Here is a 26637-nt window from a genome sequence, read left to right on the forward strand (position 1 = left end):
CCCTATGAAGGGATTTGGAGTACGAGGATCAAAATACGTAATTTATTTTATAATATTGGATATAGCTTCTTCAAAAAAAAATTAATTTAAATTTACATACTAAAAAATATTTTAAAAGTACATAAGTCAGCATAGCAAACGATTCAAATGCTTTTTAAAAATTTGAAAAAATTATTGTATTGACCTTCCAAACAGTAACACCTTCACATAAAATGAGAAGAGGAAAGCACTACATCTTTACATTTACACCTACATTTTGAACTGCTTCAATCACGTCAGGTCTACCCTCCACAAAATAAAAGGGTAGTAAACAAACAAATAAAGATTCTTAAAAAACAATTAAACTTTCGAAGGCCTTGAATTTAATAATCGAGTGACTAGAAAATAAAGCTAATCAGAGGCAGAAAGGAATCAAGATCAACCAAGCTGAAGTCAACCACAAACCAAGTCACGACATGCAGTGCATGTCCCTCTGCACCTTAATAAACAACTAGTACTAAAATAAATACAATTATGTCATACATATAATATTTAGTGGATACATGAAAGCTGAAAAAATATTGTTCCTCCAGTTTGTGTGAAGACATGTAATGGGGTGGGATTGGGGATTATTAAAATAATGAAAAAAAGGTGCATGGCTTTGCAACGTGGGAGGTAGAACCTTCATGTACAGCCACTATCCCTTTCCCTTCTTTTTGTTTTTTGGGTTCTTTCATTAGTATCGAACTCATAGAAATCCTGCAATTATTGTCATTGTCATTCCCTCATCATCGGACTATTTCAGCACCACGCATAATCAATCATCTCAAAGTAATTTAAAATGTTAATTGCACTCTTAATTATTTCAACTTATGGTATATCTTTGTACTATTTTGCACCCCTAACGTATTGTATTTTTTTTTGATTCATACCTTATTATTTTTTATATTATGCACCCTAATCTCTTCATTTTCTTACAGAATCATAAAAAAGCGATTTTTAGTTTGTTTAAGAGGGTAAAGTAAGAATAACACAATTAATAAATAATATAACAAACCCCCTGGTGTTTTTTGATGTTGTTGCTGCTCAACCTTCACAACTATTATGTGAATTGTTATTTTTTCCCATTCTGTTTTTTTTACTTTACCGTCTTAAATAATTTTAAAAAGGAGTTTTGTAATTCTGTAAGTAAATGAAGAGATTAGGGTGCATATTATAAAAAATAATAGGACACAGTACATATTATAAAGGAGTGCATACGTTAAGGGTGTAAAATGCAAAAAACTTTAACTTATATGAGTGTGATTGAATTGATACAGAGTTCAATCAGAATAAAAGAAAACTATTGAAATTTGTGGAGTTGTGATCCTGAATATGTTATGTCATTTGCATGTTTGTAGAAAAATATCATTAAGTAAAATAATAAATTTGAAATTAGATAATTTTTAAATATCAAAAACACTAATATCTTTGTAAAAAAGGACACTGCCACATAATATAGAACTGAGGAAATAAACCAGAAATTGGGAGCAACTTGTCATGAGATTCGAACTCTTGAGAGTTGTGAATTTTGGTTTATTGAACTAACTTCTTTACTACTAGTGACAAACCCGAGTCATATTTAATCAGTGTTATTTTTGTTCTTTACCAAAATAGACCAATTCTACGTGTATCACGCGCTAGGCCACCCGTGAATTTCGACAACAAAAAGGAAAATGTAAGAAAATAGAAAAGAAAAAAAAAGTACAAAAACAAGAAGTTTTCTGAACTGAAACATTCACTATATATGGTCGACTGTCGAGTATGAACAAGTTGGATCTGGAAAAAAGTTGTAATCAGATTATTGCAATTACTACTGCTACTCTTTGCTGGTCAGAGTAAATTTGATCATATTAGATTTGTATTACTGCCATTTCTGGAAAGATACTTTAATTCCTGCTGTACTAACGAGTACGTTTAAGTAGTCACCTTTTCTTTTTCAAAAATAATACTCCTATTTGTTTGTCCTATACGTAAATCAATTACATAGATTTTAAAAAAGAAAAAAGAATCATGATATTAAAATATTAAAAATATAAAGAAGAGAGACTAGTAATTTAGAGGGTAAAGTAGGCATTTTTTGAAGTCAATTGAGATATAAGGGAGAGGATATCTATGGAGTATTCAAAGTTGAAGAGAAAATTTGATTTTTAAAGCAAAATTGAGGGTGTAAGCGATTTTTACTCTTATTATTTTTACTAGCTATGATTACCAGAAGCCTCGAGCACGATGATTTTATTTGCACAATGTCTCAACATACGACTTAAATCTACACAAGATTTACATTGATCTCGTAAATGTAAATGAAGTAGATATGTGAAGGACTACAGAATCAATTGACCGCTCAAATAAATACTACTCCATTAAACATCATGAGACAAAAAAAGAGCCCAATCAACCCTTAGTTTTATAGTCCTTTCTAAATCTATTTTTAGTTTTATATTTTCTTACAAGAGATCTTATTTTTACACATAAGAACCTAAAAAGATCGTTTTCTTCTATTCAAATGATAGTGGACATAGGAGGCCATTTCCTCTTGTTGTTTAGCTCAGTATCAAAAGATCCATATTACATAACTTAATTCGCTTTTCAATGATTGTCTAAATTTAAATAAAATAAATTAAAATAGTTGTAAGATTTAATTCTACTAGTTTGTGCTAGCATGATCTAACGGTAAAAAACAAATGTAAATGCACAAAACCCATTATAGATCTGCTGGGAGTGATTTACCGCCGATAATACAGCTATCTCCATTGTGCTATTAACTTTTCTTTATGTCTGCCTAAATTTTAGTGGATAAAAGTTATTTAGAACTTGTATTGAGTGAAAGAAATTAAAAAAAAATATTAATACAACAATTAAACTACGCGCAAATTGATCAAGATAATATTACTATTAGTCTGGCACAACTAATTATAAATCTCCACACAATTTTGAAAAGAAGATGTTCGTTTGCCTTTTGTATTCGTGAGTCTAATAAGTACCTTGCGTACAAGAGCAAAAGCAGAACAAACGTGAGAATATTAAAATTGTATCTTAAACTCATGTTAAAGAATCTGGCGGAAAAAGAAAGACATCGAATTTTTTTATCGGGTCAACATATTTGACATACTCGTTATTTAGCGAGTGGTGATGTATCTCGTTTTGATCGAATTACATTACGCTAAATTGATTACTTTTGTCAATTTTATTGGTTTCTCATGCGGTGCCTAATTATACTTACTTTAAAGTCTGATTAATCCGAATTCGAGTCGAAAATCTTACTTTTGAGAGGATAGACGTCTATATCAAAAGCGATAGCATTCTCAAAACTTGAACTTAAGACTTTAAGCCTAAAGGTTGAGGAGAAATATTTACCATCCCACCACAATCTGTGACGGTTCCTTTGTCAAATTGTTTTCGTTGAGTTTACTCAGTAGTAATTTTTCAAATTGACAACTTCGTATGAAAACAAGGAAAAAAATATTGTTCCTTTTTTCTTTTTAAAAACGTTACACCATTAGCAAATGCTAGTATGCGGGGTGTTCACGAGATTTCTTTTTTCACGAGAAATCAAAAGAAAAAGATAGATATTTGTTTGGTTTGATTTAGTTTTGATTTTTTACTGTAAATATTAAAAAATATTGGTTTGATTTTGATCTTAAACAAAAATGATCAAAAAAATCGAACCAAACCGATTAAAGATTACCTCTTTATAAATTATAATTACGCCCCGTCGTCCCTTTCTCTATTTACCCCAATTCCTCTCCAAAAAACATCTATTTACCCCAATTCCTCTCCAAAAACATCTATTTACCCCAATTTCACCCCGTCGTCCAATTTTTTTGCACTCTTATTTTCTAGTCTTGTTCTTTAATTACCGTTACATAGTTTAGTTCTTGCCTTTATATTCTAGTATGATTTATAGTGTTTATTGTTATCGGTCTAAGAATTTATTTCATATTAAAAATAAGACTTATGTCTTTAATTGAGTCCTTAATTGTTCATTACCATGCAAGCAGTCATCATCAAGATATCTTGGTAAACAACAACCTTTTTAAAGTATAGTTTGTTTGGGGTAGTATTTTGCTGGAATATGTGTGCTTGGCAATGTGTGTACATTTACATATTTATTAAGAAATTCAATAAAAATTTGAAAAAACTGACAAAAATTGAATCAATGAAAAGTCGACTTAGTTGGACTGGTTTGATTACAAAACTAGTGAATCTATCCACGCTTCGTGCAGATTAGACATCCCAATATTAATTTTCTAAATTTATTATTTTTTAAATTCAAATATTTCAAATTTTAACCAATTATATTGTTAACTCTTAGTTTATATATTTACTATGATTTTTAATTGCGTGAGAGTTTTTTTTTGTCTTCAATAAATACTTGTACAATCTCCGTGAGTGAAACAATATTTTCATCTTTCTTAATGGGGTGTAAAGACGGTGTTTCAATAAATATTTGTATAATCTATGTGACTAAATTAATATTTCATTTTTCTTAAAGGAGTATAAAGACAAAATTTCAAGAGAAATCGATCTCTTTCTGTGCATTGTAACCTTCTCCTTCCCCCTTTTAACCCTTTTATCTTTAACTTTTTTCTTTTTTCTTTTTCCTTTCTTACTTGCTTTCACTTCCTAATAAGAATATAAGGTTCTCAAATCTCAACATAAAATATAGAATAATATATTAAAATAATGCATAACATATTATAGGATATGAGTAAGCATAGATATTATTACACATTAATTATAGTTTAATTAGATAATACGAAAAGTACCAATACAGTAAGGAACAGGAAAAAACAAACAATCTTAATTGGAGAACAATATTATTAGGAGTCAAAAGAACTAATAAAATATTATAAATATATTATTTTAATTTTTTTATCATTAAATATTTTAATTTAACAATTTGATTAAAATCCTAAAATTGATATGGAGCATGATTCGGTAGCCATTTCCTTCTTTCTCAATTTTTGTTTTACCATATGTTTTTGGTCATTTTAATTATTATGCATATCCCCATGTTGAAGGTGGCAGCTAGTTTTTAATATTTGAAAATCATTAAAAAAAAATTAAAAAAAAACCAACAACAAAAGCATCAATATATGTCACAAGACTATAGAGCATAGGTAGAGATATGCCTAACCAGATTTAAAAATTCATGAATTCAGAGAGTGAATATAGCTATCTTGAAAGAAATATATTCAATGTTGAGAATATCACCGAGTGTCTAGGCTTTTCGATGCAAATGGCATAGGACGGATTATCAAAATTCAACAAATACTGAGTAAGAAGTAGTTCTTGAATTTAAAAGGGTAAACTTTTCAATCAAAACATTAGCATATACCTTTACTGTAAAGAAATTGATTCGTTAGTGTCCGCGCTCCATTATGCGGATGGCGTGACACACATTACCAAATTTCGGTAGAATAATGGGTAAGAAGTAATTATTGAATTCAAAAGAGTACACTTCTCGGTGAAAACATTTTCATATATCTTTACCTCCGTAAAGAAATTGATCCATTTGAATATGCTTGGAAGATGACACATACAAATAAATTCTAGCAAGATATTAAATATTCACTCACACATAAATTTCACAAGATAAGCTGTGACCATGCAAAGTAAAATTAAAAGCTAAAAGCAGTTTACCTCTTTTCGGAAGAATCCCCAAATGCAATGCTGAAGACTTCTTCTTTTCATAGGTAACGACCGTTGCAGCTAAAATAGATGGAAGATATAGCCAACATAAGGCTTAGGTTCATTCTTGTCTTTTAACCTCCCCTCAAATATATTAATACACATTAAATAAAAATTAGTTTAAGAGAAGGGTACAAGAATCATAAGGCTTAGGTTCATTCTTGTCTTTTAACCTCCCCTCAAATATATTAATACACATTAAATAAAAATTAGTTTAAGAGAAGGGTACAAGAATCATAACGTTTAGAGCACTAATTAATAGAGATTTTTAGGCTTTCCAGTATTAGCTAAACTAATAAAATGGAGGAGAAAAAAGCCAAAATAAAAGAGAGAAAAGATGATTAGCATTCTTGTGTTGCAAGATGAATTCACCGTTAGTTATCAAGTAATACATATATTTATTGTCTTTACAATTTATTCATTTCTTAAGTAACGTTGCTATGCTATGCCTCTTCATTTTTTTAAAAATTTATTACTACAATTTTTATTCTTTATTCTTTATTGTCTTTATATATGGGTCTTTAAAATGTAATTAAAGGAAAAATGAAGGGAAAAATATCAAAAAAAAAATTAGATAAAAAGATAAATACATTTGGTGGCCATAGAGAGATGCCACATAGAATTAGCTATTCCTAGCTTTATTTTATATATATATATATATATATATATATATATATATATATATATATATATATATATATATATATATATATATATATAGCTAAAAAGCAATTTACCTTTTCGGAAGAATCCCCAAATGCAATGCTGAAGACTTCTTCTTCATAGGTAACGACCGTTGCAGCTAAAATAGATGGAAGATATAGCCAACATAAGGCTTAGGTTCATTCTTGTCTTTTAACCTCCCCTCAAATATATTAATACACATTAAATAAAAATTAGTTTAAGAGAAGGGTACAAGAATCATAACGTTTAGAGCACTAATTAATAGAGATTTTTAGGCTTTAGATTAGCTAAACTAATAAAATGGAGGAGAAAAAAGCCAAAATAAAAGAGAGAAAAGATGATTAGCATTCTTGTGTTGCAAGATGAATTCACCGTTAGTTATCGCTATTAATACATATATTTATTGTCTTTACAATTTATTCATTTCTTAAGGAACGTTGCTATGCAAAAGGTAAAGGTTTTAGCAAATAAAAAGATTTAGAATATGATAATAACAATAAAAAGTGTTTTAGGCTGATTCAACCAAAAACGTTACCTGGGCATTGGTTGAATCATAAAGATCATCATTTACTACTACTACTACATGGGTTTATTGCTACATTTACGTGGAAGCCATTTTTTTAATTCATTAGTTAATAGAAAAAACTCATAAAAATCTAAAAAAAGGAGAAAAAAGATAAATGTCAATGGAGGCCATAGAGAGGTGCCACATAGGATTGTCTATGCCTAGCTTTATATTATATATAGATTTGAAAACTCAACTATTGATTTCTCTTTAGGAGACTACTAGTAATCAAACAATTGTTTTTTTCTTTAACTATTATTTCCGTGCATTTTAAGCATAATAATTACAAAAGATTATAGGATTAACTCATAATATTTGTGTGTCTTTAGTAAAGGCATAATTATCTTAAACTTTTGAAGAGTTATATCCTAATTAAATTGAGATTTTGACGATTTGATGGGCGTGCTTATAAAATTAAATGTTCCTTCCTTCTTAATAAAAGATTTCGGACTTTGATAATAAAATCATCTTCTTATAGGTATTATTAATACTCCCTCCGTCCCGTATTACTTGGCTACTTTTCCTTTTGCACGCCCTTAAGAAATCATAAATAAAAAGATGCATTTTCCTATCTCTCTCGAATAAATACATTCTAATCAATATCGACAATATTCAAGGACATTTAATACTGAGGGTAAGATAAGAAATATTTAATTAATTTTATCTTAATTTTGTAAATGAACAAGTAATTTCGGACATATTTTTAGTAATGTGGCCAAGTAATATGGAATAGAGGGAATTCAATTGTTGAATTTTTATGTTGCGCATTCGAATTATTTTTGTCAACGAATTTCGAGCACCAAATTTTTGATGGAAAAAAGATCTCCTTTTTAAAACAAAAATACAATAAATATTTATGTCGCTTTTGAAAAAGTACAAATTATATGTTAGTAACATAAAAAAGAAATTAAAGAGTTATATCTGACTTAAAACGAGGTTTTGTCAATTTGATGGTGTGCTTAGAAAGTTAAATGTTCCTTCACTCTTAATAAAGATTTCGGACTTTGATAGCAATGAAATCATATTCAAATAGGAATTACTGAAACCCAATTGTGGAATTTTAATGATGCGCATTCGAATTGTTCTAGTCAATGGATTTCAAACACCAAAAATTTAATGTTCACACAAAAACAAAATAAATATTTATGTCATTTTTGAAAGAGTAAAAATTTACTATTATATCATATAAATTTTAAAAAAATTAGATCATCAAATAACATTTTATTATAAACTAGGGAAAAAGCATTTAAAAAAAGGAAAGATCCGAAACTCCAAAATATTTCATAACTAGTACAAATTATAATACTACTTATCTAACATCATTAATAGTAACATTTTGTTGTAAACTAGGAAAAAGTATTTAAAAAAGGAAAAGCCGAAACTCCAATTTCATTACATAAAAAAAATTCTTACCTTGCACAAGCCAAGAGACCATCATCCATAAATATACTCCCCCTTCCTTTTGGCCATCTTCTTCAGTTCCCTCCTCTCTTCAATTAAGTTTACTCACGCGTTAGCGCGTCCTCCACTCCCTTCATTAACTCAAATCACCTCCCAAGAAATTTCATTCATCATCACATACACACAGAGAGCTATGTTTCTATCTCCATAAATACAAACTCAAAAGTTCATATCAACATAATTTTTTTTTTTTTTGTCTGTTTATTGAGTTTGTGTGTGGCAATGGCTACATGGTCCAACTTGTCACACACCCTCACATCAAAATTCAAGAAAGCTAATCTATACTACGTAGCTGCCACCATAGTTCTATGTTGCACCTTTTATGTCATCGGACTTTGGCCAAAAGGTAGTGACGTCATCACAACCCGTCAATTATCCTCTACAACCGTCCTGCCCACCTTATCATGCAACCCAACAATCAAAACCACAACTTCCATTGACTTCACCGCTCACCACACCGCTGATTCACTTACCCCACTCTCATCATCAGCGCGTGTAAAACACTTCCCTTCATGCAACCCTTTGTTATCCGAATACACCCCATGTGAAGACTCAAAAAGATCATTAAAATTCGATAGAAACATGCTTATTTATCGTGAAAGACATTGTCCTGAGAAAAATGAGTTGTTAAAGTGTAGAATTCCAGCACCATTTGGTTATAAACCACCGTTTAGGTGGCCTCAAAGTAGAGACAATGTTTGGTACGCTAATGTTCCACATAAACATCTAACGGTTGAGAAAGCCGGTCAGAATTGGGTCCGGTTTAAAGGTGACCGGTTTACGTTCCCTGGTGGTGGGACCATGTTTCCACGTGGCGCTGATGCTTATATTGATGATATTGGAAAATTGATCAACCTTAAAGATGGTTCCATTAGGACCGCCATTGATACCGGTTGTGGGGTACGTTTTGATATTACTTCTATGTTTCGTTTTGGAATTTTCTTATGGTATGTTTGTCTTCTAATGACTTATTTTTGGAGAATACGTCTTGATCTTTTTTAGTATATGATTAGAGATGATTTTTTTTTCTCCTAGAAAAGCATTAATTGTTAGTAATAATAATGTTAGCAAATGAGATAGTGTTTTAATGAAAATCTTGAGTTCATGATTCATCATAATTGACTAGTTTTACACTAGTCATTATGAATTTGCTAGTTTTACACAAGTCATTATGAATTTCCTAGTTTTACTCTAGTCATTATAAATTTGCTAGTTTTACGTGATTGTCACCTACAACAATTCTTCTTTGACCGCTAACTTGCAACCTGACACTGGTGAAGTTGAAATTTTTAGTATTAGTGATTCATAATAATGTCTATAATTGTGAGAATTTTAGGTGAAAACTACATTTCCTCAGTAGTAAAATATTTTTTGTCAATCAAATACAAATTTTCAGGAAAAAAATGTGTTATTGACATTTTCCTTTTATAAACAAATTAAAGAAAGGATGAAAAGTCACATTCGATTTTAACGCTATAGTACACATCGGATGTCATGGGTACTGTTTCGGTAAGTAGTCCCTAGTTTAGTGCATATTTCTTTTTGAAGCTTTGACTTATCAAGAAACGAAAAACGAATAGAATAGGTAAGTTTTATGGCAATTGGTTTTCCAACGTGGTTGGAAGTTGTCTAAAGTTACGTATTTTCAATTAAGTAATACTCCCTCTGTTCCATAATAAGTGATTCTTTTAGCTCATGCATATCTCTTAAAAAATTGTTCATTCCTAAAAAATTAGGAGTGTTTTTACTAAATTACTCCTAAGCAAATTGTGCTTACATAATTAAATGCCCAGAAAAAAGAGGTAGTTAATGAGTTTTGATTATTTAAATAAGAGCAATTTTGGAAAAATCTGCCCAAAATATTTTTGAAATCCTAAAATACCACTTATTTTGAAAAAAATTAAAAAGCCTAAAAAACCACATATTATGGAACTGGGAGTAACAAAAAGAGAAATGAATTTCATACATTTGACTTTCTTATATTCCTAACTAAAGAAAAGTTTACATTAGTGGAGTGATCATATGAGAGAGCAATGGATAGTTGGTTGAAGTGAGGGTGGGGGGTGGTTGAACAAGATGATTTCTAGAAATTATAGTACATTTCGTGTGGGATTTTCATTCCTAGCGTTGAAATTATTGACCTTACTGTTAAAAGTTGGCAGTTTGGATTTAAAAAAGAAAAAAGAAAAAAGAGTTGGTGGTTTGGTTTAGTGAACTTAGTGGAATCCACAATTAATTGTAACCCGACATGTGCGTTTCCTTCACTTGCACTTAAAGAATATGTTTTATTGATTTGCCAAAAAAGAAAAAGCATAAACTAATCACTTCTAAGATTAACTTGCAGTGAAAGAAAAAGTTGTTATGGCTTCCATAGTTAACTGTAATCATATTCTGGAATTTAACATTTTATGCAACAGATATGGAAACTTATTAATTAATTGTGCATTTTAGTTTAAATTATATTTTTCCACTCTTCGGGGTGGTACAAACATTCTTTGGACCAAGCCTTAATTACAGTTTTATTGAAAGAAACAAGAAAATATATTGTTGATTAAAAAAAGTTACATAAATTTATACAAGCGGAGTGTGTTTATTTATTTGGGAATACACATTACACAATCTCATATGGATGCCAACTAACTAATTCAGTAAAAGTGGGCAACAAAGAACTTAAGTCTTTAATGGGAAGGCTGAACTGAATTCTCTGAATTTGCATTACTGGGAAGTCCATGCTCATGAAACGTAACGTCTATTGTCCCTATAATTAGGAGATTCATAAGTTAATTCATGGAGAGTATCACTATAATCAGAGACGGAGCTAGGAGGTGTAGGGGAGTTCATACTTTGTCGGAAAATTGTATTGTATATACAAAGACCAAAATAATTTTTTATGTAAATGTAATATATAGTAGATGTTGAATCTACTTCTTTATATTTTAAACTCTCTTAGTGAAATTTTTGACTCTGCGACTGATTGTATCCCTAGTCCAGTAGTGCGGCCGCACCCGCATTCCAAACTTCCAACTAGGGGAGTTTCTTTGTTTTGTCTATCATGTCTAACTGTTGGTTTCTTTTCCTTCACCATGTGAGGCTAATTTTACCATACACAACTTCAGGTTGCAAGTTGGGGTGCTTACTTGCTGTCCAGAGACATCCTTCCAATTTCATTTGCACCCAAAGACACACATGAAGCTCAAGTTCAATTTGCCCTCGAGCGAGGAGTTCCAGCAGTGATTGGCATATTAGCTACTAACAGACTACCTTACCCTGCAAGAGCATTCGATATGGCACATTGTTCTCGCTGTCTCATCCCTTGGGGAAGATATGGTAATCTAAATGACATACCTTTGCTCTTTTTACTCATTCTTTATGTTTGAAGATATATCTTTTTAATTAGTATTTTACTTTTTATCCCTTTGATGTTGAGCAGATGGGCTATATTTAATTGAGGTTGATCGAATTTTACGTCCTGGTGGATACTGGATTCTTTCTGGACCACCTATTAACTGGGAAGGTCATTGGAGGGGCTGGAACAGAACAGCAAACGATTTGAAAGCAGAGCAAGATCAAATTGAGAGTGTTGCAAGAAGCCTATGCTGGAAGAAATTAACTCAGAAAGGTGACCTAGCAATTTGGCAGAAGCCTACTAATCATATGCATTGCAAAATTAACCGAAAGGTCTTCAGGAAGCCACCCTTTTGCCAGGAACAAGATCCTGACAAAGCATGGTAATGTTCTATTTCTTGAATGATTATAATTCAACCGGTTAGACCTCAGAAGACATCCTTGTTGCTTCTGTGTCCACATTCTTGCAGCACATGACACGTTCTTTCACATATGAGATTGGAACTAAACACTGGAACTAGTTTAGTTATTCCACACTTTTTTGTCATATTAATTATTATTGAAACTGTTTTACAATATCCCACACTTTTGTCAGCATTAGCAAACTATTTGACGAGCTTAGTGTAGGAAGTTACATACCTGATGAAAAAGTGTCTTCAGTGAAGTTAAAACTATGCCTCGTAGATGAAGTTCAGAATTACATTAGTATTCTGTTATGTACTTATCCGAGTGCTCTTCTATCTTCCAGGTACACCAAGATTGATGCTTGTTTAAATCCCCTTCCTGAAGTGTCCAATGTTAGAGATATCGCTGGAGGGCCACTGGTAAATTGGCCAGAAAGATTGACTGCGGTCCCTCCTAGGATTGCTAGTGCTAGTATAGAGGGAGTTACTGCAGAGAGCTTCTCAAAAGATACTGAATTGTGGAAAAAGAGAGTCGCCCACTACAAGGCCTTGGACAGTCAATTAGCAGAGCGAGGAAGATACCGTAACATTCTAGACATGAATGCTTGGCTGGGAGGATTTGCAGCTGCACTTGTTGATGATCCAGTTTGGGTCATGAACGTTGTCCCCATCGAGGCTGAAGTCAATACCCTTGGAGTTGTCTATGAACGTGGTTTGATAGGGACATACCAAAGCTGGTAAAGCTTACTGCTCCTATGTAAAGTTTGCCTTTGCTATTTCCTACTTGTTACTGATGGTGCTCTTTTTTGTTCAGGTGCGAGGCAATGTCTACGTATCCAAGAACTTATGACTTCATACATGCTGATTCTGTTTTCACCCTCTACCAGGACAGGTAATTAACTGTTGGAAGGTTCATCGAATGTTGCATGCTTGCTTGATCGCTGATTTACCTACTTTTATGTATTGCAGATGTGAAATGGAAGATATATTATTGGAAATGGACAGAGTATTAAGGCCGCAAGGGAGTGTGATATTCCGAGACGACGTGGATATTTTGGTTAATGTGAAGAGCATAGTGGATGGACTACAATGGGATAGCAGGATGGTTGATCACGAAGGCGGTCCTCATGTTAGAGAAAAGCTTCTAATTGCTACTAAGCAGTATTGGACAGCACCAGTACCTGATCAAGATAAACAATGAGTCTTCTATAGTCTTACAATCCGGCCAATTCTTTACTTCCTCTGTTGATAAATTTTTGCTTGTTCTATAGGCGCTTATGATTTTTCATTAACCTCTCTATCTTTTTGGCTTCAAAATAAACAAGTTGATATTGAGGTTTTCCCCTGAGATTATTCTTTTACTATTTGGTGTCGAATCACTCTTGTGCAATTTACCATAAGCTAACAGGTATTGGCAATTTGCCATAAGCTAATTGGTCCTTTGGTTTTCTTGTAGTATTAGCCAGAGTGGGCAAGGGGAGAGTCAATTTTCTTGATTTTATGAAACTTTGATTTCATGATGATCAGCGCTTCCAAATCCTTTTGAATCTATTTTATCTCAACTTATGGGCTTGGTGGTGGAGATTTTGAACTTCTGTTTTATCCTTTTCTCCTTTGGACTTGTCCAGTTCATGGTCTATCAGATAGAACAAACAGCACTATCCTCCATCTAACTGGAAGAAAGTCCCTATGCAATTACAACTTCCTTCCACAATTAGCTTACAAAAAATTCACTAATCCTGATGCTAGATAGTTGTCACTTGTCGAGCCGAAAAGGACCCTTGGCATGTCTTGGTAGCTGTTGAAAAAGACCCTTGGCATCTAAAGCTTCAATTAGGCAAGTAACTTTGGCCCTTTGAAGAACTAGAATAGCTATAGTGGGAATATCCAGTCCACTTGCAAGTGGTAACCCAGCAGCTTGATGACTGAATAGCATCAATTGGAGCATTCATATCAGTTGATGACTGAATAGCATAATGATATCTCGTAATTTCTTGAAAAAGAACTGGCGTCAAATGAAATTTTTGATAACGAAATTGGGACGTCCAACATAACCAGTTTATTTAAATACAATCACCAATGAAATGGCACAAGAGAGGCAAAGAAGAAAGACAGATATGAGAAAAAACCAAAAGCAGTCTTGTAAAATTCATTACTCCCATAATCCTTTGCATTGTGCTGTGCTGAAACAGGGGTCCATGTCAAGCCAAAAGCTTGAAATTTCTGGTGCATTATTCTGTCAATTGATTTTGCCATATCCTTAGTCAAAAGATTCTTCAATCTCCGATTTCTCCTTTCCGAAAAAAATGCATCCTCTGCTTTAAATGCCTCAGCGCTTTCTTTAAGCCTTTGCAAGAAACAAAGGTGTTTTGTGTTCCCTACATATGTAAATGATCTTGTAATCAGATTCTAGTACAGATTTTGCAATCAGATGAGTAGCCAACAGTGGCAGAGCTGTCTCTAGAAATGATGGATTGGTGAAACCCTCAATATCCGGAGGCGGTACACAATTGTGGGATACCTTGGTGAGTAAAGGGTTATTTTGTGGAGTCATCATGATCAAAACGATCTTTGGTCATCATAAGGTTAAGGCTTTAAGCCAAGTGCTACCTGTTTTTGGATATTTTTGTCATAATAGTTTTGACTTTGAAATCAAGCCCCAGAGGCCCCAATATTGTTACTCGGAGTTTTGGTGGCTAGTTCACTATTGGCATCCATTAAGCCATTAACAGTTTAACACAACAAGAGCACCTAAAAACCAGTTGAAGATCAAATATATGGCAAAGTTTCATAATGGGGCAGCCTCCTTTTCAAACTTCTCCACACCTAACCTATTGAATTTGGCTAAAAATATATCCTCTTTCACCTATTGGATCAAAACAGCCTCAAAGTTATTTTTAGGCTTAAAAATGCTCCTAACTTATTGAATTTGGCTTTAAAATACCCTCCTTCCATCTATTGGACAAAAACTACCCTCTGTGTTATTTTTCTGATCTAAAAATGTCCCTAAAACTAATGGTTGACTAGTTGATCAGATGAGGCTTTATAGAAAAAAATGCATATGACGGTGTATATTTGGTCCATATGTTAAAATGTGAATTAAATTAACCAACTCATATGTATTGATCCGACCACCTATATTATTAAACCCGATTTCCTGATTGTTAACCCCCATCCCGATTTCATTCTTCCTCATATATTCCTCCAACATTGTTTCTAGGATTCTGATAAATGTGAAATGTTCGTAAGCATAATTAATTTGAGTAATCTCGAGAAGCAAACTGTGATAAGTATTTTGTGATGGAGGGAGCAACATGTTCATAGTCCATTGATCGCTAGTTGATATTAAAAGACGAGTTCATTGAACAAGTCTTCGTATCATTCAATTAGGGAAAGTCGTCGTACAGATTAAAGAACTACGGGTGTAAGCATATTCGATCCACTTACTGCATGTGGTGTCTATGAATTGTCAACTATATAAATTTAGTTGATCAAATTGAAGTATCAAGCACTAATTTTAGAGGGATATAGTTCTTAATTTTTAATCAAACTAATACAAGAATATGTGGCATTAATTTGCTTGTGAGACACAACAATATTGGAGGGCACATCTAATGACCTAAATGTGATGGAATCTTGGGTACATAGCTGCACATTAAATATTTGTTAATTCATTATTTGAGTTTATCTTTTAAGTTTTTACTTTCCAATAAAATAGGAGTAACTAATACTCTCTTCGTTCCAATTTAATTATGTGGCACCCTATGATAGGGGTGGGCATAGTTTGGGCCAACCCGAAATTCAAACCGAAATCCGAACTTTTTAAATATTTGGTTTGGAAATTTGGACTATGGATTGGACTTCGGATTTTATTTTTAAAATTTATGGATTTCGGATTGGATATGGATTTAGTAGTATGGATTTTTGGATATCCAAAAATTCGAATTTTTTATACCTTTTATCTACACCCACCTATATCATATGTGCCCAGTACTAATAAGTCTAGTTTCTAAAGGTCCTATAGATTAGTATCTAAGGCCCTACCTATTAAAATATTAAATCCAATATACAATTCTCTACTAAATCAAATATAATATAGGGTTTTGTTACTTCTCAAGTCTCAAAAGTCTCACGTTAGTGTCACCCACGACAGAGTTCTTTGTTATTTTTCCAGATGACTACTTAGATTTTATTTTGTTCATTTCCACTTTTCCAGAATGTTTTTATTTGGTATGGATTTACTATGCTGGACATGACTTGGATTTGTTAATCCTAATTTGAACTGGAAGGCTTTTTTTACCGAGCAATTAAGATTTAGATTTACCTCTGTGGAACTAATACATGAATTTCGTTCCTACTAAGTTTTCCGAAATATCCAAACCGAATAATCCGAAACCGAACTTAAAATATCCAATCCAATCCGAACTTATTTGGATTGGATTTGGATTGTAATTTCTTCAATCCGAGAACCGAATATCCAAACCGAAAATTTCATATTCAATCCGATGGCCCGAACGTCCACCCCTACCCTATGGCTAGACACAAAGTTTAAGAAAAAAAAGAATACTTTTAAAATTTGTGATCTAAATATATCTTAAGACATTTGTCTAGCAATAAATCATTTCATTAAGGGTAAAAGGGAAATTTTAAAGTTAAGTTGTTTCTAATTACAGAAATTTGACATTCTTTTTAAAACATACAAAAAGAAAAAGGGTGCCACATAAATTGCGACGAAGAGGTACTAGATTTCCTTTTGGTTATCTTAAAATAATACATACAATATATAGATATTTCAGTAAGGCTATTATAAAGATGAAAATTTTACATAGAGTGTACCGTCATAGTGATTGATACTGTTGTTATAGATAAGCAATTGTTATAGACAGGGTAAAATATAACATAAAAAGTCTGTTCCAAAAATAACTTTTTAATTAATGAAATGTTGTTATATAGGGTAACTATTTTTGGAACCGACTTTTTATGTTATATTAAAGAAATTACAGATTTGAGTTTGGCATCCCAGAATAGCAAGCCTAAGGTGGTGGCAAGTAAAGTGTTAGAAAAGATCCCGGGAGATGCGACAATTAGGGATGGTACTGAGCTTGAACCTTCTTTCTTTTTCATTATTTATCATTCTTTCTTATTTCTATATCCAATTCTATCTTTGACTTGTTCTACATTTCTTTGTTATTTCAATCTTTCATATTCATAAGATCTTTCAATCTGACAGATTATAGGGTTTGATTTTGTTGCACGTAGATTTAAGTAGTTCTGATATTGATAGAATCATTACATAGTTATGAAGCACAGAATATCCAAGAATTGGACGACGAAGAACACTACTTAGGGGGTGCTATTCACGTGGTTTACTCTTTAAGCGTTGACGTTACTCTTCACGTGATTGACACCCAATCTATACAATCACACATAAAAGAAATAAAAAAGAAAAAATAACACAAGGATTTAAGGAGGTTCGATCAAATCCACTACCCCTGAGCAATATAGTACAAAGAAATTAGCAATTATATACAACCTCTTTACATAGATACCAAATAGTTCCTAAATTTTACAATGAATAATTTCTCAAACCTACAAGAATAATGGGTTCTCAAACCTACAATAGAACGACGAGTTTTCCATTCCTGTAAGAAAAATGATGTATTTTAGGATTCACACAAACACCACTTTACAACTTCCCTGATATACCGTTGTAGTCCCAATCCATATATATACTTATTATGAAAGTTCTTTTAGAAGGAATGTTTTAAGATACAAGCAATCGACTTCAATTTTTATACAATAAACTAAACTAAGTTAAGACTAGGTTATCACGCTTGATTTGAGTCCAAAGATTTGACAGTTAATAAATTAATGTTTGGCAATTCAATTTTCTATTCCCACAAGTTCCATTTCATTTTAGAAATATATAATTAAGAGGTGTTTGATTGCGTAACTACTCAAGTTAGATATGATTTTCGGAAACTTGTGTATGGAAATATCATAGAACACGTTAGTTAGTTCTTCCATCCATTGTTAGTTTGTTTAGAAATATCATAGAACGCGTTAGTTTGGTAGGAGGGATAGGATGGGCTGGATTATTAATCTAATGGGATTGGAATTAATTCTATGTTTGGTTGGTGGTATAACTTCTTTGATATCCCATCTAATCCCATCTACATGGGATAAAAGGTGGGATAAGTTATCCGAAATAGAGGGTGGGATTAGTTATCCCATCTTATCCCACCCAATCCCAGCTATATGGGATAACTTACCCTCCTACCAAACGACAAAGCTAAAACTTTACTGAGCCGAATAACATTACTTTCCACCGCGCATTTTTCGAATATAAAGAAAACGACTCTAGGATTGAATTCGCTCTTTTATGTGGTATCAAATAACGTTGCCATATATGATATATAATGTAAAATGCCAATTACAGTATTAAAAAGTGCTCCAAAATAGATAAAAGAAGATACAAAATACGTTCATTGTTACGAGTATTACAATTACACGAAACCATTAACTGTGAATCCACCATCTACGCAGATAATCTGACCAGTAATATAAGAAGCAGTTGGAAGGCATAGATATGTCACCAGTGTCGAAACTTCACTCGGCTCTCCTGCTCGCTTCATTGGTGTCCGACCAATTAAGTTTTCTATACTTTCCTTTTGACTAGGGACTTGCTGCAACCCAAAATAACAACAGTAACAACAATAAGGATATTAATGTTGATAAAAAAGAAATATAATTGTGTTTTTTTTATATATAATCTACACCTTAAGGAGGCGAGGACCTTTTATTTCGTTAACAAAGAAAGGTACAGAGACCTGAAGTTAGAGTTGTTGAAAATAATAAACTTAAATGTTGTCTAGATTCAAATGTATTTTAGTTATCCTAGGTGCATGATCTTTTGTATTATCTAGGTGACTCTTATGATATCAATGTGGTTAGGTTCAAATGTGTGTGTGAAAATATTTAATTGGCGTGGGTCTAGAACATTCTATAGGCACCTATATAAACCCCTTTGGTGATCTTGTCATGCAAGAGTGGAGTTTTAATATATAATGAATTGAACTTAATGTCTCTCTCCCTCTTCCATCCTCTTTGTGCCCTATGATATTATTAAGGCCCCGCATTATATTTCCAACAAGTGGTATCAGAGCGTTGGTTCGATTCTGGAAGGTGTAAAGGTGAAATTTTGGCAATCTCCATTGAAGGTGTGTCTCCAAGTTTGATGGTCTATCGAGAGGCCGAATGTTTGCAAAAGAAGAGTGAATTCTTCGGGTTTGTGAAGAGAAGAACAACCCGTCGAAAAGGTGTGAGTCTTGAAGGACTTCACAAGATAGGAAGAGAAGACAAGAGAAGTCTTCCGTGAGTTTGTGTTTGCTACAGCCAAAAGTTAGAATCTGACGGAGAATGAATGACCTATAGTTGTGGATGCATATACAAAGAGGATGTTGAAAATGAAGTTGAAATTGTCAAGAAAGATTGAAAAATATGAAAAGACATTTAAGTTTAAGAGGGGATGTTGAAAATAATAAACTTAAATGTTGTCTAGATTCAAATGTATTTTAGTTATCCTAGGTGCATGATCTTTTGTATTATCTAGGTGACTCTTATGTTATCAATGTGGTTAGGTTCAAATGTGTGTGTGAAAATATTTAATTGGCGTGGGTCTAGAATATTCTATAGGCACCTATATAAACCCCTTTGGTGATCTCATTATGCAAGAGTGGAGTTTTAATATATAATGAAGTGAACTTAATGTCTCTCTCCCTTTTCCATCCTCTTTGTGCCCTATGATATTATTAAGGCCCCGCATTATATTTCCAACAAGAGTAAGACTAAACCTCAGGGAGCATTTACAATAGTCTAATATAATTTTGTTGAAAACTTCTTTTATGGTATTTGTCATTTTTGTTTGTCATAATATGACGAGTAAAATTTCACTTTTTTTTTTTTTTTTTAAAATCAACCACCCAACTCTATTGAGAGTGGATGTCTTGTATTGAATGCAAAATGAAGTTACAGGTCAGTGAAGAGCTACCTTCCTACACCTACTTGTAATGGGACAGCCCCCATTCTAGAGTAAGTAGGATTTCTATGTAAGCTTTCAAAAATAGAGAAAGAAGAACGAGTAAAATTTCACTACCCCCTTAACCTTTAATGATTGGGAAGCAATATAGCTTCGCCTTTGAATAAAAACGATAACTCTTTGAACAATATTTTCCGGTGAGTTTTAGAATTTTATACTACAAAAAAAATATTGCTAATTTTCTTTTCTTTTACTTAAGGTTCAATTCAATAAACAAAGTATATGACATTAATCTCTTATCTTAAAAATTCTGCCGGAATTAGTGAAACGTACGTGATAACAACTTAATTACAAGATAAAATAGAAATGATGATGAACAAACGTTGTTATGTTATTTAATGTTCATCTCTGAACATAAGCATAAATGGTGGTGTGACATCCACAAAGAAATTCAATACATTAAGGGGGGAATTATAAACATATTGTTTCACCATATATAACAGTGCCTAGCAAACATAAATATAATAGTGCATGTTATATCAATTTAATCTTTGTAGTTTTTATAATATTGTCACATATCATTGTTTCACCATTAGACGCTTCAGGATAAGTAGGTAACATCATATGCCTTATTTAAGGAACCTTTGAGCAAAAAGAAAATGGCAGCAATATTGTTTTCTGTATTAATAATTAAAGTTCATTGTAAAATGTTATTTAAGGGAATTATCGTTCTCATTCAAAAAGTAGAAGAGTATTATTGCTCAACTAGTAAAGGTTGGGGGGTGGAGCAGAATTTATTCAGACAAGAAATTAATAAGCATTTACAAAACATGAATTATTATTTGTCTTTGTTTTCTTCGGAAATTTTTATGGTTGATATGCTAATTAATTAGAAGTAGTAGATATTAGACTCTCTCTCTCTCAGTCCATCTTATATATACATAAAACTTTGCAATGAACAGTTTGAATTTTTTAAAATTTCTTTTTCAAATCAATATATTAACAATGTTGTTATAGTACTCATATGAAATTAATTGAAAATTTAAAAAAACAAAACTTTTTCTTCTTACGCATGCTACTTCAATGATAGAAGTATTGATGATCCATGGCGCAACAGCATTAACGCGAATATTGTCCTTCGCCCACTCACAAGCCAAGCTTTTTGTCACTTGGTTGATTGCACCTGATCAAAAAATTAAACACATTTACAATCATTTGGCCTTCTAATTAAATATTACTCCCTCCATCCATTTTACTTGTCGAGTATACTAAAAATAGATGTTCACTTTTACTTATCTAGTTTGAAAAATTAAGAGATAATTTACCATTTTATATCTATTTTATGATTATTATTAAATATTGAGTTAAACATTTCAAGGAATTGTTAGTGGTTGCACAACTTTTAAAGTATGTTGGATTCATTTCAACCATTAGATGACTTAATAATTATAATTAGGGGTGATATTGTAAAATTGTCATTCTATTTGTGGCTCCTTAAGGGTGTGCCAAGTCAATGTAGGAAGTAAAAATGGATAGAGGGAGTAATCTCTCTGGTTCATAATAAATGTCCACTCAGCCATTTTATTTTGGTTCAAAATAAGTGTCCAATCAAATAATTAAGAAGAAGTTAATTTTATTTTTCCAAATTTGTCCTTATTAAGTGATACACGTGACCAGATGCTAGTGTGCCAAGTTAATAGTCATATGCAAATTTTAATTAAGAATAGTTTAATTAAAACACCTACTTTTTTTCTAGGAGCTAGTATTTTTTTAAGGGTTGTGATAAAGGTTAAGTGGACACTTATTTTGAACTGGAGGGAGTACAACTTAAATTGGAGTAGTAGTTTAAGTTCAATATTTACATAATCGGATTACTTATAAGCTAATTAATTAATAAAGGTAACTTTCTATGATGAGCACTAATCGATAATTAACCTGATAAAAGTGAAAACTGATCTGGTATGTATAATCAGTTGAACGAAACTAATACTACTGTAAAAGATATTTAAATAACTCAAATCCCAATTATCAGATAATTAAGAATTACCTTTAGATGCGGCATAGATAGATGAGAGGGGTATTGCAATCACCCCAGCAACAGAAGAATTAAAGATTATGCTTGCATTTCCAGAAGCCTTTAACAAGGGGTGAGCAAGTTGACACAGGTTGTACGAAGCCTCAAAATTGGTACCCATTATGATTGAATAATCTTCGGCAGTTACATTTGTGGCTTCTTTTGGTATTGTTGTACCTGCATTGTATACCTGTAACAAAAGGTAATGACTGGTAGTCCTTTAATTTTCTGAAAATAGTTGGACATGAAATCTATACAGGCATATATAAGTGTTAGTATTCTGTGTTTATAACCAGGACAACGGATAAGAAATGTTAGAAGAAAACGAAAAAATATTCCAAGCAGCAATTTTCTTATGTGTTCTTAAGGAATTTAATCTCCTCAGTGTTGTCTAAGGTTTCAGATTATTCCTTCCAGGATAGAACGGAATAAATTATTCTGCAATAGCGACAATTCAAATTTCATAACTTCGGCGAACTCAACAAAACGGAGCAAATCACTCGACTCTACTATATTTTTGTTTTGAAAATAAATGCAGATCAGAACAGTTTAGAGGGGAGAATAAATTCAGATTTCGGTGTCTAAAATCTGAGGCAAAACCTCAATTTTTTTTTTATTACAAGGGAACCCGCAACCGCCACCCTTTGGGTGCGCACAGGGCAAACCTCGCTCCGGTGCAATAGTCAACAAACCACACAGGAGAGACAACCCGCACTAGGCAAGCCCTGTGCGACGAACTCGACCAATAAGGCAAATTCCCCTGCTGTCGTAGGCAGGGGGTTTCGAACCTGAGACCTCCATTATGAAAGTTCTATGCTCAATCAACTGAGCCACCCAAAACTAGGGTTGGGCGTTCGGTCGGTTAGGTTCGGTTTCACAAATTCGGTTCGATTTTTCGGTTTTCGATTTGTAAAAAATGGGAACCGAAATCGAACTTAAATAACTTTGGTTCAATTCAGTTTTTGCAATTTCGGTTCGATTTCTTCGGTTTAGATATGGATGACATAGTTAAGCATCAAGCTGATACTTCATCATTCCGTAAAAATCCTAATAGAGCTCGGTGTGAGATAGTAAAAGTGTTGGCTGCATAATAATCACTTCATTAGCCAAAATACAAATTAATACAGTGGCAGAACTTTTCCCCACATTTCACTTAAGTCCTCTATTACTAGTATTTCTTGTTTATCAGCCAACATCTTCTGTACAATCCAAGAGAAATGACAGAGGGAATGGAGATTATAAGTTGTTCCTACTTGTCAAACTTTGTTGTATCAGATCTTCCTACCACTAACTAAGAGGAGTTTTTTATTCACAATTTGCAATGTTAATATTACTAGGATAACACCCATTGTCACAAGAAAAGATGCTAATGGGTGTTCTAAGATACATTGTTGAGGAAATTTATTAAAAATCTACAAGGAATTGTATGAGGAATATATAATATATGTTTCAAGAAAAAAGTGGCTTGTTAAAATTCGATTTTTCGGTTTAACCGAATTAAATTTTGCATAAACCGAAAACCGAACCGAATTGTTGAAATCTTATAAATTTAAACCGAATCGGATCGAATAAACCGAAAAACCGAAACCGAAATTAACTTCGGTTCGGTTCGGTCAGTTTTTTCGGTTTGAACCATATTATGCCCAACCCTACCCAAAACCTCTAAATTTATAGACATTGAAAGGATGAGATGAAGAGTTGCAATCCAAAAGATACCTTTTTCTCAAAATATTTTTTTTTCATTTCCCGTTCACACCTTAAAACCCCAAACAATAATTATTACGGGGCAAAATACATCAAATGACACTTAAACTATACCCAAAATGTCAAGTTCACACTCAGACTATGCAGGCGACCTATTACACACCTCAACATCTAAAAAGTGAATTTAATACCCCCGTAAGTCAGAGGCACAAAAAAAAAATTATGATTAAAAAATAGGCGCGTTTTGCTGTTTTTTTTTCTTTTTTTTTTTTTTTTTTTTTTTTTTACTAAATATACCCCCACCCTGCCCCGCCCCCTCTTCTTCATCTTCCTCTTCTCCTCCACCCCCCCCCTCCCCACTGCCCCCCACTGCCGCCGTCTACCTCCACGACACCCCACTCCCTCTTCTTCTCCACCTTCACGCCACCTCCTTCATTTCAAATTCACAAACAAATAAATCAAATATAACCCATTTCTTCTTCTCCAAAAACCACCCAATGATTTCTCCAACCCTACCAAAGCAACACCCACCACCACCCCACCGAAAAAATTAAATTGAGGAACAAATCATCCAATTCCTCCTCAAATTCGTCCAAGTTTAGAAAACAATACGTAACTATAATGAAGAAATTGCACGAATTGCCCTTCAAATGGACTTTTAACAACAATGAAGAAATTGCACGAACTGCCCTTCAAATGGACTAGATAAATCAAATTTTCTTCATTGTTGATAAACAATGAAGAAATTGCATGAACTGCCCTTCAAATGGACTTCCTCCATTTTCCTCTTCTTCTTCTTCCATAGCCACTGTAGCACCACCATTTCTCTGATAAACCTACTGTTGAACCACCACTAAACCACCATCATACCCCTATTTTTCCACTGGTGAGCTTAAGATTTGGATTGTCCAATTTTTCTAACCCATTTTCCCTATTCTTCTTTTATTCTTTACAGATAGTTTTCTTTGTGGATTTTTGATATTAGTTTTGTCTTCTTCCAAACTTTTTCCCTTGTAATCATTTTTTTTTTTATTGAATTTGAAAGATTATCATTGATTTGGGTTTGGTAGCTAGTAAAATTAATGGTGGTGAAGTAAAATTGATGGTGGTGATGAAATTAATGGTTGGGTTTGGAGTTAATGATAATGGGGTGGAGGATTTGGTTGGTGGCATGTTAAAGAATGGTGGTGGTTTAATGGTGGGATGGTTTAGTGATGAAGAAGAGATAATTATTAGAGCATTTTAATAGTTAACTAGGGATTAATTAGTATAAATTTAATTAACAAAAGAAAAGGAAAAGAATATAACAAAATTTAGAAGATTTCCACGTGGCGCTGGCATGGCGCTGACGTGGCGCTGATGTGGCGGCAAGTGTTACACACCTCCCCTTGTGCAACTGGTTATGCATATCGTGGTATTAAATTCACTTTTTAGACGTTGAGCGCAAGTCGCGTGCATAGTTTGCGTGTGAACTCTACATTTTGGGTATAATTTAAGTGTCATTTGATGTATTTTGCCTTATTACGGAGTATAACTTGGGGAACTTACAAGTATATTGAGCTTTCCATTGAAACGACTAGTGACGGATTCAATAAGCTTTTGTCGTTGAGATGTTGATGACACATCACATACAGATCCTGATACTTTAAAGCCTTTACTTCTCCATTTGTCTAAGCACTCATCCAAATCATTTTGGCTACGGGAACATGTATACACCTCTGCTCCAAAACTCCCCAGCTCTTCTACTATAGCAGGCCTAATACATACATAAACGAGAGTGAATCGGACGGATAGTTATGCTTAACGGTTCGGTTATGCCTTATGAAAAGATTTTTAGCATGATAAAAAAAAGATGCCTACATAAGATTTAACTTTTCCTTAAGACATAACTAAAAGTTTGCCTTGAAAAGTAAATAAAATAAAATATATGCCTCAAGGCAAAGTCTGCTCCCTCCGGCAAAGGGCAAAAGTTAAAGACCATAAATTTAAGGGGCAAAAGTTAAAGACCACCCCCAAAAGAAGGGCAATTCGCAGCCAACAGATTGGAGGAGTTGAAAATTGGAAGTTTGATTTCTTCGATGTTTTCTTTTTGTTAACTTTTAAGCCAACACATTTATTAATTGCGTGACACCCTGAGGCCTGAGCCAACTTTCAAACCTTGAGCTTGTAAATGTTTGCACTGCTCAATTATTTCCCTTAGATTAGGCAAGCGTTGTCTTGTAAACTTTATTCGGTATCTTCTCTACCCTCTTTTTACGATTGCGAAATCACTAATATCAAAAAGCCAAATAGTAACCCATATTAATATTGTATTGAGAGTAGTATATAAGGGCTATTTTTTGGGGTTCTAATTTTTTTGAATTGTACTCATGGATATCAAACCTCTCCGCCTAAAATGGGAGAGGGTTTGACATAAAGGGGAAATGAACATGACACATAAACTCTAATTTCGTCTTTCAATTCGTCCCTGCTAGTATTTCATTGAATTTAGTCCAGCATCTTTAAGCACTTAATAAATTAACAAACTTTTTCTTTTATATCAATTTTCCAGTCCTACACCTTAGGGCATAGACATTTTATTGAATATGAAGGGGGATTTACAAAAGTTCCTACTGAGAATGCACAGATGTCATTCTTTACATGAGTTAGA

The 26637-nt window shown here is 32.9% G+C and overlaps 2 protein-coding genes across 2 annotated transcripts; one reads left to right on the forward strand and one right to left on the reverse strand.

The window, feature by feature from the left end:
* Window positions 1–8382: 8382 nt before the first annotated feature.
* On the forward strand, window positions 8383–13532 carry LOC132064010 (probable methyltransferase PMT15). Its single transcript, XM_059456860.1, has 6 exons — window positions 8383–9322; window positions 11539–11749; window positions 11853–12150; window positions 12516–12908; window positions 12986–13063; window positions 13141–13532. The coding sequence occupies exons 1-6, from the start codon at window positions 8645–8647 to the stop codon at window positions 13370–13372; spliced, it is 1890 nt and encodes a 629-aa protein (XP_059312843.1). The 5' UTR covers window positions 8383–8644; the 3' UTR covers window positions 13373–13532.
* Window positions 13533–18570: 5038 nt separating this feature from the next.
* On the reverse strand, window positions 18571–26620 carry LOC132062054 (tropinone reductase homolog). The gene is made up of 5 exons (XM_059454705.1): window positions 26601–26620; window positions 25536–25743; window positions 22257–22473; window positions 21280–21392; window positions 18571–18857 (listed from the first exon to the last, which is right to left on the reverse strand). The coding sequence occupies exons 1-5, from the start codon at window positions 26618–26620 to the stop codon at window positions 18678–18680; spliced, it is 738 nt and encodes a 245-aa protein (XP_059310688.1). The 3' UTR covers window positions 18571–18677.
* Between the last annotated feature and the right edge of the window lie 17 nt (window positions 26621–26637).

The sequence above is a fragment of the Lycium ferocissimum genome, chromosome 7 (genome assembly GCF_029784015.1).
Source record: "Lycium ferocissimum isolate CSIRO_LF1 chromosome 7, AGI_CSIRO_Lferr_CH_V1, whole genome shotgun sequence".
NCBI lineage: Eukaryota > Viridiplantae > Streptophyta > Magnoliopsida > Solanales > Solanaceae > Lycium > Lycium ferocissimum.

Excerpts from the sequence above, each read along its gene's own strand:
- LOC132064010 (XM_059456860.1), top strand. The coding sequence starts at position 8,645 with ATGGCTACATGGTCCAACTTGTCACACACCCTCACATCAAAATTCAAG. Across the intron at positions 9,323-11,538 it reads CCATTGATACCGGTTGTGGG|GTTGCAAGTTGGGGTGCTTA; the intron begins GTACGTTTTGAT and ends ACACAACTTCAG. Across the intron at positions 11,750-11,852 it reads CATCCCTTGGGGAAGATATG|ATGGGCTATATTTAATTGAG; the intron begins GTAATCTAAATG and ends GATGTTGAGCAG.
- LOC132062054 (XM_059454705.1), bottom strand. The coding sequence starts at position 26,620 with ATGACATCTGTGCATTCTCA. Across the intron at positions 21,393-22,256 it reads TATCTATGCCGCATCTAAAG|GTGCAATCAACCAAGTGACA; the intron begins GTAATTCTTAAT and ends TTTTTTGATCAG. Across the intron at positions 18,858-21,279 it reads CTATCATTGAAGTAGCATGC|CAAGTCCCTAGTCAAAAGGA; the intron begins GTAAGAAGAAAA and ends TTTGGGTTGCAG.